The following is a 15,228-nucleotide window of genomic DNA, read 5'->3' on the forward strand; positions in this document are numbered from 1 at the left end:
ATATATACTTTACCGGTGGCTTTCATTGGCAAACCTCTGACATATCCACTTGTCAGCTGGTCATTGCAGAGAATTCTGAGGAGTCTTCTAGGGTGGGCCCTCAGTTCAGTTGAGGTCAGAGATTACTCAAGACATGAGACATGCAAATTAGAATATGTCCACCCTTCCTCTGTGCCTGTACATTGAAGAAGAAGGTTGGTTGTGGTTAAGCAAGCTGCCATTCAGGGCAATTCACCTACTGTTATTAATATCCTCACTGTGCTTGAAAAGCTTCCAGAGGACCCCAGGATAAGTCTCTGGAACATGGTTTGAAACCCAAAGCCTTAGCATGAAATCTATCGAAGTACATTAAACAACCACGTTGTTGTTCTGTATAGTAAAGCCATTCCATTTCTGTTGGTCGGGTGTCATGCAGGTACTATATATCGGCCACATTATCTGTGGTGTGGTTGCAGAATCCTACGAGTGCGCAAAGCGAGCCAGAAGAAAAGTGAAGATAGAGTACCAAGAACTGGAACTGATCCTGACCATTGAGGTAAGAAATCAGGCTCTCATTTGTGAAGCTTCAAGAGGTACTTTACTTGCACTCTATCTTAACTATTGCAATAGATAAGAACAGTGATTTTTTTCTGGGGAGGGGGGGATGCATACCCCTAAACATTTTGTGAATCTTTGTACTTTTGTCCATTTACTGTATTCATTTTTCTCGATTTGAACTAGGAAATGGTGATTTTCTTGAGTCAAAATGAGAGTACCCATAAACATTTTTTAAGGGAAAAAAGCACTGGATAAGAACATTAGAAAAGCCAAGGCAATGGCCCAGCTAGTCAAGCATCCTGTTTCCTCCTGCCAGATACAGTGGTACCTTGGGTTAAGTACTTAATTCGTTCCGGAGGTCCTTTCTTAACCTGAAGCTGTTCTTAACCTGAAGCACCACTTTAGCTAATGGGGCCTCCTGCTGCTGCTGTGCCACCAGAGCACGGTTTCTGTTCTCATCCTGAAGCAAAGTTCTGAACCCAAGGTACTATTTCTGGGTTAGTGGAGTCTGTAACCTGAAGCGTATGTAGCCTGAAGCATATGTAACCTGAGGTACCACTGTAAAGCCCAAAGTCAGGAATAAAAATAGCAGCCCTCCATGGCTGACAGCTTCATAATATTCAAAGTCCTTCCAAAGGGCGAGCCAAAGGCACCTTATACCTGAGGCAATTGAAATGGCAAACACACACCTACATAGGATCTGCATGACCTTTCAGTCTTACGGATACTATTAGAACATGCAATACACTGGTTTGACAGCCCATAGGTTAATACTGATAGCATTCAGATGACCATATCTTAATAAGCTGTGTTGCATTTTGGCTACACCTCTCCCCATCAGCCACCCCAAACTCATGCCTTTGTGCAAGCAAACAAACAAGCCAGGAAGGATTTCACCAACTACAGTTCTCCATTTTGTCTGAACCAAGAAACTATGGCATCGGAACAAGTCTGGACATTAAGCCAAACTGATGCCTCGGCCCAGTATACCTGAAGGAACGTCTCCACCCCCATCGTTCTGCCCGGACGCTGAGGTCCAGCACCGAGGGCCTTCTGGTGGTTCCCTCATTGCGAGAAGCAAAGCTACAGGGAATTAGGCAGAGGGCCTTCTCGGTAGTGGCTTCCACCCTATGGAACGCCCTCCCATCAGATGTCAAAGAGATAAACAACTACCTGACATTCAGAAGACATCTTAAGGCAGCCCTGTTCAGGGAAGTTTTTAATGTATGACATATTAGTGTATTTTTGGTCTTTGTGGAAGCCGCCCAGAGTGGCTGGGGAAACCCAGCCAGATGGGCGGGGTACAAATAATAAATTGTTGTTGTTGTTGTTGTTGTTGTTGTTGTTGTTGTTGTTGTTGTATTGCAGCTTGTTCAGATGAGCTTGAATCATCCAAATATGGCCAAATGTGTGCATGTATTTTATAGTTAGGTTGTTCTGCCATCTCTTGAATCAGACATGTGTCTTTGAGAAAGAGGCAATGTCCATAAGTATACAGTAGTCTCCTTTCAGCAATGTCAGGATGACAGAGTACATACAAATGTATTTAGCATTTGTCGCATACCTCAGACCATTTAGTGCACTTTACATACAGCAGGCGAGGGGAGCCTGTAGCCCTACAGATGTTGTTGGACTACAACTCCCATCATCTGTATCCATTGGCCATATTGGTTGTTGGGAGTTGGAGCCTAGTGACACCTGAAGGGTCACAGTTCCCCAACCGTGTCATATAGTATCTCAGCAACCTTTAAAACAACCTATAAGATGTCAGTATCATTATCCGCATGTGATAGATTGTGGGGTAAGGTGGTTGAGCGATACTGGTTCACTTGAAGACGCCTAGTAAATTCATGGCTGAAGCTCAACACTCTGATTACTGTGCTACACCTCCAGCTGCTTTCTGGATGAAATATGTTCCCCATTCTCACAGGTACTACTCATGTAATAATACTCACTGGGGAGCCGCAAAAGTAGATACAACTTTCAAAGAACAATACGAGAATGGGGGTTGAACAAAGAACAAAGAACACCAAATGCCTTCACCATGACATGAAAAAAGGACAGATTTTGGGATGCCTGAGACAGACCAAGGGTCTTTTTTAAATGTATTTGTTTATTATTTATTTCTGGAGATAGTTCTTTCCCATACAGCACTTTGGACACAGATCTTTGAACAACAGGGATTTGATGAACAGGAAAAATAACCTATTGTTTAGTTTCTGACCAGGCATGAGCCAACTCCTTAGCTAGAGTAAAATCAGTGCAACTATACTGGGGGAAAATATCAGTGCATCTGAAAGAACTGTAAGATGGTAGCGATGATGACGACGACATAGTGCTTTGTGTTCTGGGTCTGAATGCTGTGTTTCCTCCTATTTTTCAGGAGGCAGTTAAGCATAAGTCATTCTTGACAGAAGAAAAGAAAATAGAAAGAGGAAACGTTACAGAATCATTTAAGAATGTTGAGAACATCATTGAAGGTAGGGTGCTATCAGTAATGGATGGGGTTCTCATGACATAGCAGCAAGCAGGTTCAGTCTATCTGTTTGTTGTTGTTTAGTCGTTTAGTCGTGTCCAACTCTTCATGACCCCATGGACCAGAGCACGCCAGGCCCTCCTGTCTTCCACTGCCTCCCGCAGTTTGGTCAAACTCATGCTGGTAGCTTCAAGAACACTGTCCAACCATCTCATCCTCTGTCGTCCCCTTCTCCTTGTGCCCTCAATCTTTCCCAACATCAGGGTCTTTTCCAGGGAGTCTTCTCTTCTCGTCTGTCGGTTTACATTTCATTTAAATTGATCACAGATTGGTATGATTACTGGGTGACAACTGTACCATGAGCACTCCTTATGCAGAAAACATAGCTGTGTGAATCAGAGATGGGGAAGACTTTCGATTCAGTTCTTCTTCTTCTTTTTATTTTATTTTATTTTATTTTAATTACCTTCTAAGGCAACATCTCAAGGCGATTTACACATAAAATAATTTAAAATGGTAAAAACACAAAAACAACAAATACATTTAAAACAAGAGTAAAACCCTAACAAGTGGACACTCATAGCAAAGATCCATTTATCCATGTCATGGACTGGTTGGCCACAGAGGAGTGGTGAGATGAACCAGCTGGGAAGCTACCAAGGCAGGTATCCCCAAACTCGGCCCTCCAGATGTTTTGGGACTACAATTCCCACCATCCCTGACTACTGGTCCTGTTAGCTAGGGATGCTGGGAGTTGTAGTCCCAAAACATCTGGAGGGCCTAGTTTGGGGGTGCCTGCACCAAGAGAAGAAGGCTCAGAGCCCAGGGAGTGATGGTTGTACAACAATGAGTGGTCAGAGGGAGAAGACTGGGAAGAGGAGGTGTTGGAAGCTGAAGAGGTAACAGGGTTTAGTGAGTAGGAAGAGTCTGTAGCAGAGAGTCTGTGGCTTGCTGCCCCCCCCCCCCCCAGCCTGGCTGTGCTGTCCAGGTAAAACACAATACACTTATTACAGCAAAAATGAAAAATTTAAAAAAAAATTAATTTTTAAATTTTTTTTTTTAAAAAAACCCAGTTTTGTTCTTTTTTGCTGTAATCTGTGGTTTAAAAAACCAACAAAACAGCATGAAAATTTGTATTTCTGTATGCATTTTCTCACAAAATACACATTTCTAACATATTTTTTCTCTAAATTCGCATTTCTATATAGCCTAAAACACAAATTGCACCATAAAATTGGGAGGCCAAAATCCACAGGATAGTTGACCTTTGTAGGGAACCAATTCCTCAAGCACCCCAGCATTATAAACGGCTCCCTTATTATTCTCAGACATGAAAAACCACCACTCAGATGTAAGCCCTATTGAACTCAATGGGGCTTACTACCAGGAATGAGGATTGCAGCCTATTCCACCACCACCCCCAGTTTTGTAAAATATTTTTATTGTTATTTTCAACCAGAAAGAGAAATACTGCATAGCACACCACCTCAGCTCCAAGAAGAAGGAGAATTAAAAGCACTGTGGATGCCTTGAAGAGAAAATAAAAACTGAAAGCCTTTCCTAAAGCTAGACAGACACACAGTCGTACCTTGGTTGTCGAACGCCTTGGTATTCAGACGTTTTGGCTCCTGAACACCGCAAACCTGGAAGTGAGTGTTCTGGTTTGCGAACGTTTTTTGGAAGCCAAATGTCCAACAGGGCTTCTGCAGCTTCTGATTGAGTGCGGGAAGCTCCTCCAGGCAATCGGAAGCCGCACCTTGGTTTTTGAACCGTTTTGGGACTCAAATGGACTCCCGGAATGGATTAAGTTCGACAACCAAGGTACGACTGTATAAACTCATCAGCTCCTCTCTTGTCCACACCAGTCTAGTCCTCTGAGTAGTTTTTCATATTTTATTTTGTTTGGGGCTCTTCTTGGTTGCCCTTCAGTGCCTCTCTACCAATCTGTTTGCTGTTCCTGCTCGTCTTAACCATCCCCTTTTATGAAGCCTACAGGCTAAGACATGCGATGAAGTGTCACGTAGTATAGTGAGGTACAAATCTAATCAAATTAGCAATGTAAATGTTTTTTAACAGGCGAAATCCACGTCGGAGGGCAGGAACATTTTTACCTGGAAACAGACAGTGTGTTTGTCGTTCCAAGAAAAGAGGATAAGGAAATGGATGTATACACGTCTACCCAATATGGTTCGAAAGTCCAGGTGAGGCAACTCAAGTCTTTGACTGCTAGCGGTGTTTGGAAACTCCACAACTGTTTCAGCAGTACACACGAGATGGACCCCACTGGCACAAAAGAGTCTTAAACTAGATGTAATCAGTTGTTGATGTTTGTAATTAAAAACAACAGCATTTGTATTGTTACAAAAGTTAGGTGCCACCCCCACTCTCTGCAAGATTCTGGGGATTCCGGGCACTCACCCAGGGTCATTGTTCCTTCGGTAGCTGCCATCTTTTATTTCTACACTCAAAAATACATATAAACACATGCTGAATTTCTGTCTTTCAGCATCTGTATCCATTCTCCATAGACATGCTGCTGTTGTTTGGCAGTACAGTGGTACCTCGGGATGCGAACAGGATCCGTTCCGGAGCCCCGTTCACATCCTGAACAGAACGTAAGAGGCGACTGTGGTGTTCGTATGGAGCCCCCGGTTGTCTCACGGACTATTGACCCGTACACCACTAATCCGCTGCCACCAACCAGGTCCTCCCTGGTAAAATCACTTCAGTCTCAGTCAGCTTCTCAAATAATAAAGAAGAGTATGTTTTATTTCAGACACAAACAAAACTTTTACGGTATTCCAAACATTGTTGCTCTTTACTTTCTTAGTCTTATTTTCCTCTCTCTCTTCTACCTCCACACACTCAAGAACTCACTGCCCTAACTGTCTCTCTATTACCAACTGCCTTTCCCAACCAGCCAACCCACAAAATCCAACCAACTACCCACCCACAACTCCCAACGAACTCTTCCCAGAACTGGTTTTATAGTCCCACTGAATCCACCCCCCTGGGTCCTGTCTATGCAACTTATTTAACTATTTCCCCTCCAGCACTCTCTCATATATGTTAACGTCACAGCGACTGCGCATCTGCGCATTCGCGGGTCGTGTTTCGCCGCGTCCGTGCATACGCGTAACATCATTTTGACTGTCTGCACATGCGCGAGCAGTGAAACCCGTCAGCAGGAGGCCCCATTAGCTAAAGTGGAGCTTCGAGTTAAGAACAAGAACGGACCTCCAGAACAAATTATGTACGTAACCAGAGGTACCACTGTATGTACATCTGGAGTAAACATGCTGTTAATGATCTAGGGAAATACCGTATTTTTCGCTCTATAACACGCACCCGACCATAACACGCACGTAGTTTTTAGAGGAGGAAAATCCGTAGGCATGCCACCCGTAGGCATTTCCTCCATAACACGCACAGACATTTCCCCTTACTTTCTAGGAGGAAAAAAGTGAGTGTTATGGTGCAAAAAATACGGTACTAGGCTTTTTTACAACCTGAAAATGCTTTTATTTTGTTTATTTTGCAGCAAACAGTGGCTTCAGCATTAGATGTTCAAGCCAATAGGATCATGACCCACACAAGGCGAGTTGGCGGAGCTTTTGGGGGAAAGAGTACAAAACCTTCATTTTTCGCCGCAGCTGCAGCAGTTGCTGCACACAAGTAAGTGTTGCAGTTGTCTGTGATTTTACTGAAAGCAACTAAAACGACAAGTGCCTTCTTCATATACAAAACCTCTTACAATAGAATTTTATAGACATTCTGTGTTTTCCAAAAAGGAAAGGCAATGCCCACACAGCTTATGACAGGGCGTGCATGTTTTATAACTCAAAAGCACCCAGTCAGCATCTACTTATTTTTTGCCTCCAGGGGTCAGTATTTTGCAGGAGAGATTCAAGGACATACTAGAAATTAAAGGTAAATGTAAAGGGACCCCTCACCGTTAGGTCCAGTCGTGGATGACTCTGGGGTTGCAGTGCTCATCTCGCTTTATTGGCCAAGGGAGCCGGCGTACAGCTTCCGGGTCATGTGGCCAGCATGACTAAGCAGCTTCTGGTGAACCAAAGAAGTGCACGGAAATGCCGTTTACCTTCCTGCTGGAGTGGTACCTATTTATCTACTTGCACTTTGACATGCTTTTGAACTGCTAGGTTGGCAGGAGCTGGAACAGAGCAACAGGAGCTCACCCCATTGCGGGGATTCGAACTGTCGATCTTCTGATTGGCAAGCCCTAGACTCTGTGGTTTAGACCACAGCACCACCCACGTGGTACATACTAGAAATTAGGTTTGTACAATAAAAGCAGATTAAAGCACCCTGTTGCCCTGGTGCAACTTACGCACTGAAAAGTGTAGAATGAATGGATGCTTAACAGGAAGATGAATAAACACCGAGGAAGCAAATCAGCACAAGTGTTTATTGTCATATAACCTCACTGTAAACAGATCAAAATGCTACATAAGAGCAGACAAACAGGATGTCTGTGGAGCTGTTGGTTCTGCTAACAGCTTACCTTGAAGGTAGCCTAAGTCTTTGTTGTTTGGCTTAGAACTGGCCGCCCGGTCCGTTTTATCATGGAGCGAGATGATGACATGATAATACCTGGCGGTCGACATCCTCTTTGGGGGCAATATAAAGTAAGTAATACTGATTTTTACAAGCTCTGTTTCAGTCACATGCAAAACTTCCCCATGCTTTGAACTAGATTTTGCACGTCCACTGGGCTACGTCCTTGAGGTATCTCTCCCTACTCTTCCCCAAGAGGATTATTTTGACCCAAAAGTATTTGTTTATTTATTATAACACTTTTGGCTTTCCCTTCATTACAAAATGAGTAACAGTAATATCGACCCCAGACAAGGCACTAATACCTTGCAGAAGTCGGGGGTGCATGGTATGGTCAAAAGGGAAATATGTGTGGCAGGCATCAAGCATCTTTTTAGATTTATCCTTTCCAAGGAAACCTAGTAAGTTAAAAGAAACACCAGTGGTTTCCAAGATAAATTCACACAGTTCAGAGAATGAAGCATGAGTCTGATGTGTCTTAACTACTGCAATACGCTATTGAATTTTTAGGTGGGATTCACGAATGATGGCAAAATCAAAGCTGTTGATCTTTTGTTCTACATAAATGGCGGGTGTACACCTGATGAATCAGAACTGGTAAGTTTTTCCATGGCAGCCCGTTGAATTCGCAAGTGGGAAATGGAATGAGAAAGGGGTAATTCACACATGATGGGATTTCAGAGTTTGGATCTCATTTCTGACATGAAGTTACTAGGCAGCCTTAAGCAAGTTTTTCTCTCGCAGTCACAGCCCTCATTATCAGTACAGTCATACCTCGGGTTAAATATGCTTCGGGATGATTTTTTTTGGATTGCGCTCCGCGGCGACCCGGAAGTAATGGAGTGCGTTACTTCAGGGTTTCGCCGCTTGCGCATGCGCAGACGTGGAATGCCCTCCTCAGAGAGTCTTGCCTGCTGCCCATTTTGTTGTCTTTTCAATGTCAGGTACAGCGCATTTGTTTATGCATTTTGGTTTTTTTTATAAATAATTTTTATTAACAGACCAATCATATCAAATCAAATCACATAAATTCCGAATTACAGAGCCTAATTTTAAATTTTGTTGGGGGTACCCATATTCCGAAAGGGGTCCAATCCTCTTATTGCTACTGCTTTAAAAGTCCACAAATCTGTCCAAATAATGTTCAAAATTCTGTCCAATCCTTTCTTACTGTTTTCCACATCTCTTCTAGTTGTTTTCATATATTTTTCCTCTCTTGTTTATGCATTTTGAGCCAATAGTTTTATAACAAAATCCAGAGAAGTGCAAAATCCAAAGGATAATTATGTTGTACTCTGTGGCCAGGAATTGCAAATTAGGTCAGTTTGCCTAAAATATGGACCAAACAAAATTCTCCTCCATCCCTTCCTAGGGCCCTCCAGCTGTTGCTGGATTACAACTCCCCATCTTCCCTGGCCATTGATTTGCCCTTTGTCCATTCAGGGACCACAACATATGGGCAGCCACATGTTCCCCACCCTGTCAATAGAACCAGTTAGACCATGGGATAGTTCAGACATTCATCTCCAGGGGCTTGTCCACACTGACCCAAATACAGTAGATGTGAGGGTGAGTCTTTAGTCTTGGGGCTTGTGTTCACACTGGAATGAAAAATGTGAATTTGCACCTACTTGTTTTGCCTACATTAATAAAGGGATAGCCACATGATGTCCTCCCCATCCCAAACTTTCCTTCTTTAAATGTGGGTTTATTCATCCCTTGGATGGTTGGGAAATGGCCAGAATTGGGGGGGACGACCCACATTTAAAGTAGGGAAACAATACTGGAACAATACTGAGATGCGGAGGCTGTTTATGTGGACACCCATACATTAATGGCATGTGTACATTTTACTCCAGTGTAGCCAAGCCCTTGGATTGTTCTGTGGATAAAGAAATATGAGTGTACATGCATCCAGGCGTATGCACAATTCAGTTGTTTGCCACATTCAGCTCCATAAGACGCAGTACTCGTGATTAACAGGTTTGTTATCTATCCCCATGCATTAGGTAATAGACTACGTTGTACTAAAGAGTTGCAACGCATATGATATCCCCAACTTCCGAAGCCGTGGATGGGCCTGTAAGACTAACTTGCCGTCGAACACTGCCTTTCGAGGATTTGGATTCCCACAGGCAGCCCTTACTGCAGAAACATGGGTGGCAGCTGTGGCAGATCACCTTGGCATGCCACATGACCAGGTAAACGAACGAACGATCAGAGGAAGTGCTGAGCGAGGAGCTCTGTACTGTGATTTGGGTACAATACCACGTTATCATGGCAAATCCATGTCCCCAGCCCTGCATTTGCAAAAAAATAATAATTGTGAATCTCCACTTGCAGGAGAGTATTGGCAGAAAGGAGGGGGGCTTAACCCTTACTGTGCCAACAGATTCTTCCCTCTAAATGCCCCTTAAGGCCACCACCACCACAGCTTCTTTTCAGTTGGCTTATGAAATGTAAAAAAATTAACAAGTGTCTAAATTTTAGGCCCCCTTCGAGATTGAGTACCAAGCCAGCTGGATCTTCTGCCTCCCCCCTGCCCCCCCCCCCGCCGCCGCCTCCAATTGTCCCTGGCCATAACCCCCAAACTCCTGACAAATATCAGCCGAGACTGAAAATAAGCTTCAGGTCACACCTGATTCAGTATTTGGATGGTTTCTGTTCCTTCTTTGGGGATAAATTTATTCTAATCAGGGACTTTCCCAGACTGTTCCTATTCTGTGGGTGGGATTCAGTCACATACTGGCAAATTCAGGTTATGGGATTAAAGTAGATTTGTGTTTTGTGAACAAGCAAAGAAAAAAAGCTACTCAACATGGGCACAGCCAGGATTTTTGTAAGGGGAGGAGGCAGAACCTCAGTTAGTTAATTATTTTTATTGTTTTTTTATTGATTTAGGGGAGGCAACTGCCCCCTGCCCCCCCCAGCTACGCCCATAAAGGTAAAGGTAAAGGTACCCCTGCCCGTACGGGCCAGTCTTGACAGACTCTGGGGTTGTGCGCCCATCTCACTCAAGAGGCCAGGGGCCAGCGCTGTCCGGAGACACTTCCGGGTCACGTGGCCAGCGTGACATCGCTGCTCTGGCGAGCCAGAGCCGCACACGGAAACACCGTTTACCTTCCCGCTGGTAAGCGGTCCCTATTTATCTACTTGCACCCGGAGGTGCTTTCGAACTGCTAGGTTGGCAGGCGCTGGGACCGAGCAGCGGGAACGCACCCCGCCGCAGGGATTCAAACCGCCGACCTTTCGATCGGCAAGTCCTAGGCGCTGAGGCTTTAACCCACAGCGCCACCTGCGTCCCAGACAGCGCCCCATTCCTCCTAGCACAGCACAGCACCCCCAGCTCAACAACTGGCCGGAGCCCCGCTGAACTACTAATGGGTCGGCGCCTTGCAATCAGATTGGACCGCCTTCACCCCGATAGAGCTCAGGATGAGGTAGTGGTGGGGGAAGGCAGGAACCCCCGGACCTTCAAGACCCAGGACCCAGTGTACGCAAAGAATTTTGGGGCAGGCCCAGCATGGGTACCTGCCACAGTCACCAGGGTCACTGGCCCCGTGTCGTACGAGGTGCTAACGGATGGGGGGCAATGCTGGTGCTGCCACTGCGACCAGATACGGCGACGATTCCCGGGAGAAAACCAGGAGGAGGAAAGGTCAGAGGAGTCCCAAGGGAACAGCGGGGCAGTGAGGCCCATAGAGCAGGAGGGGCCAGCAGGAGAGGCAGAGTCAGTAAATACAGAGAGGACCTGCGAGGCTGAAAGGACACCGGAGCCAGAACCACGACTGAGCGAGCCGGTTGCGCCATACCAAACAGGCCCATCACAGCCAGCATCCTTGGAACACGAGCCAGAACCTGAACCCCGGACCAGGGAACACCCCAGGCCGCAACACACACGTAGGCCGCCGGCGTACCTCGAGGACTATGAATGCGACCTCCCGGGCAGGACTGGAACTTAGAGGGGAGGGGTGTTATGTACTGAGTTGAATAGGATCCAAACTGCAGCAGTCTGATTGGTCCTAGAACAATAGGATCCAAATTGCAGCAGTCTGATTGGTCCTAGAACAATAGGATTCAGAATGCATCAGTCTGATTGGTCCTAGAACAATGCAGCAATATGATTGGGTGGCAGGAACCACCCAATCATGCTCCAGATATAAGTGAATCCACAACCTGATTGGCTTACAGTAGAATTCCAGAATTAGCCAATCATGTGCAGCCCATTGTGTAAATAATGTATATAAAGCAGATACTTTGAGGGGACATTCATTCCTCCTCACCACTATGAGCTGAATAAAGAGCATGAAATCACTTTGCGACTCTGAGTATATTTCACTGGCTACGCCCATGCTTCCCCTCAAAAATTGACTTTTCTTGAATGGGAAACTGCCGTGGAAACAATTGCTTGATGCGATGTCATATAACTTCCCTGCAAGTAAATCAGAACGAATGCTTGATAATCAGCCAACATCATATAACCTTGCTGAAAACTTTGTGCAAACAAATCATGGTGAATGCTCAATAAGCAGGTCATCTGGAAGTGACCTGGGATGTTTATTAGAAGAAACTTAAATTGTCTATGTTTAAAGATTATACAAACACTCCCTCATGTGGTAAAACTATGGTTTGCAGGCATTCAAGTCCTATATAAGCCATATCAGAATTAAACCATCCCCTCCCCCTGAAACACTCCAGATCTTTATGACTCTGTCCTTTACTGGAGTCAACTACCCTATTTACTCGAATCTAATGTGCACCTTTTTTGGCCAAATTACATTGCGAAAATTAAGGTGCACATTAGATTCAATGGCACATTTACATTAGACAGCAAATGCGTTTTTTGGTTTCAAGGTTATGAAAACTGAGGTGCTCATTAGATTTGATAGTGCATTCAACTCGAGTAAATGTGGTAACTTTCTCAGGACTGTGGTAGTTTGGGCGCAATTCACTTTGGGGAACAAAGGGGTGGCAAAGACCATTACGGAAGCAGCAAATATTCTTCTACTCCTTCTGCAACACAATAGTCTTCATAGTTACTTAAAGTACAGACTTGTGAGGCAATGCTGGTAGATTTCACCCCAAATTATCCTACTTCTGCTAACTTTGGGAGCAATCCTTACTTGATTTTGGAGTACTTACTTGCCTTTTGGGGGCACATGTTATGTGCTGAAAGGTTCTGAAATTGCCAGTGACATAATAATAATAATAATAATAATAATAATAATAATAATAATATTGCCGCTAGATTATTAATTGGCCAAAATTGGAAAAGTCAAAGTACCCCAGCAATTAGAGATTGGCAAATAAAGTTATTTGAATTTATAGAATTTATAGAACTTGCAAAAATGACACAAAAAATTAGAAACCAAAAAAATACAAAGTTTATTAACGATTGGAACAAATTTATGACATACATTGAAGGGAATTATAAGAACCTAAAAACTACAGCAGGACTGATATAGATCTTACGATGTGTAAACCATTACAATTATTAGCTGCAAGAGAAATAAACTACTCATATTAAGAAGCCTGAAACCAGGAGGGATGGAAGTCAATAGGTGTGCAGAGGAACGATTTAAGTATTTAAAGATATAAAGATATAAATGAGAAGACAAAGAACTGTAATGGAAATTGACGCTATTTCTATGTTATGTTTAGATATTTATTTATTTTTCTTTTTGTGTTTTTGTGTTTTATGTAACTGTTGTAACTGTTGATTTGTTTTCCTTTTTGGTTATTTAAGTGAAAATTAATAAAAAGAATTTTTTTAAAAAAAAATATTATTATTATTATTATTTATTATTTATACCCTGCCCATCTGGCTGGGCTTCTCCAGCCACTCTTGCCATTTAAAACATAGACATTATGCTTTGAGATCGGGGGCTGGTTATGCAGACTGAGGGTACACAGGCCTCTCTTACAGGCTACTGTCTGGATACTGTGAATGCAGCCAGAAGCTTTGGGCTTCAGTGGTGCCTGGTTCTCCTTGGGACTGGTAGGGCAGAAACAGTAGATAGAGGCAGAGCCAACTAATTCTAGTCTTGTCCACATCTTTCTCCTTGCTGGGTTCTATAAGGGAGCTCACTAAGCGCTGATTGCCGGCTGTTTTGTTAGAAAGACCCATTAAAATTGGGTGTGCTAATTCCTCATTAAAAATCCAGACTTGAAAGCTATGCTTTAGTTTTCGAAAGTCCTGATGCTGTTGTTTGCCTGCTATAACATTTTCAGGGCCTGTCCTTCCATTACCAGGGGTCAGCAAACTTTTTCAGCAGGGGGCCAGGCCACTGTCCCTCAGACCTTGTGGAGGGCCGGACTATATTTTGAAGGGAAAAAATGAACAAATTCCTATGCCCCACAAATAACCCAGAGATGCATTTTAAATAAAAGCACAGATTCTACTCATGTAAAAACACCAGGCAGGCTCCACAAATAACCCAGAGATGCATTTTAAATAAAAGGACACATTCTACTCATGTAAAAACACGCTGATTCCCAGACTGTCCGCGGGCCGGATTTAGAAGGCGATTGGGCCGGATCTGGCCCCCGGGCCTTAGTTTGCCTACCCATGCATTAGGGCCAAGTGATTCAGATGGCTCAAGTAGCAGTTGCTAGGGGGAAGAAACAGCAAAGTGTTGGAGAAAGAACACTCTGTACTTCCTGGCCTGCCCCAGGCCTCCCAGGCTGGCTTACTATTCTCTGGTGTGTTGGAAGATGCTGTCTCATCAGATAAAAGCAGTGAGACAAGTGTGGGTGAGTTGTTCCAGCCCAGGAGTAAGATTGCCTTCATTTTGATTTTGGGACAGCAGTGATGGTGTGTTTCTGTTGCCTAATACAGTGGTACCTCGGGTTACATACACTTCAGGTTACATACGCTTCAGCTTACAGGCTCCGCTAACCCAGAAATAGTGCTTCAGGTTATAGAACTTTGCTTCAGGATGAGAACAGAAATCGTGCTCCGGCGGTGCGGCAGCAGCAGGAGGCCCCATTAGCTAAAGTGGTGCTTCAGGTTAAGAACAGCTTCAGGTTAAGTACGGACCTCCGGAACGAATTAAGTACTTAACCCGAGGTACCACTGTAGTTATGGAATCAACACTTTTTTAATACAAAACCTCTTTAGCAGGAAAACAACAGCGTATGTAATTAACGTATAATGTTCTGGCTTACAAGAACTTGGATGAAATAACAGTGTCGTGCATGTCTCCTTTAAAGGTCCGGTGGATGAATATGTACAAAGGAGTATCTGAGACTCCCTACAAAGAAGAAGTTGATGCTACAAATCTTGTCGCATGTTGGAAAGAATGCCTGGAGAAGTCTGGTTACTACAACAGGAGAAAAGCAGCAGAAGAATTTAACAAGCAAAACTACTGGAAGAAGAAAGGGATTGAGATCATTCCTATGCTGTTTTCGGTTGGATTTAATACCACATATTACCACCAGGCAAGCTTTTTGATACTCCCATCTACAAAGTAAAGCAGAGTAACAACAGTCAAAGTTGTTAGAAACATACAGGGCAAACAGCAATTTGTGTGGGTACAATGGCACAGGGGGAAAGGGTTAAGCCTTCTCTCCTCTGGTGCCACAGTCCCGATTCAAATGTCCATCTCTTCCTAGATCTGCACTTACCATTAAATAAA

General features: G+C 43.9%; 1 protein-coding gene across 1 annotated transcript in view; it reads left to right on the plus strand.

Annotated features, from left to right (window-relative positions):
* Positions 1-15,228, plus strand: part of LOC310827711 (aldehyde oxidase 3-like) — a 74,418-nt gene that overhangs the window by 37,169 nt on the left and 22,021 nt on the right. The window contains exons 19-26 of the mRNA XM_083704078.1: positions 416-535; positions 2,921-3,017; positions 5,090-5,214; positions 6,555-6,688; positions 7,575-7,662; positions 8,102-8,188; positions 9,601-9,792; positions 14,804-15,031. Of these exons, the coding sequence (XP_083560204.1) occupies positions 416-535; positions 2,921-3,017; positions 5,090-5,214; positions 6,555-6,688; positions 7,575-7,662; positions 8,102-8,188; positions 9,601-9,792; positions 14,804-15,031 (1,071 nt within the window). The remainder of the gene's footprint in view (positions 1-415; positions 536-2,920; positions 3,018-5,089; positions 5,215-6,554; positions 6,689-7,574; positions 7,663-8,101; positions 8,189-9,600; positions 9,793-14,803; positions 15,032-15,228) is intronic.

Source organism: Podarcis gaigeae (genome assembly GCF_964106915.1).
Source record: "Podarcis gaigeae genome assembly, chromosome: 1".
In the NCBI taxonomy this organism is placed as follows: Eukaryota; Metazoa; Chordata; class Lepidosauria; order Squamata; family Lacertidae; genus Podarcis; species Podarcis gaigeae.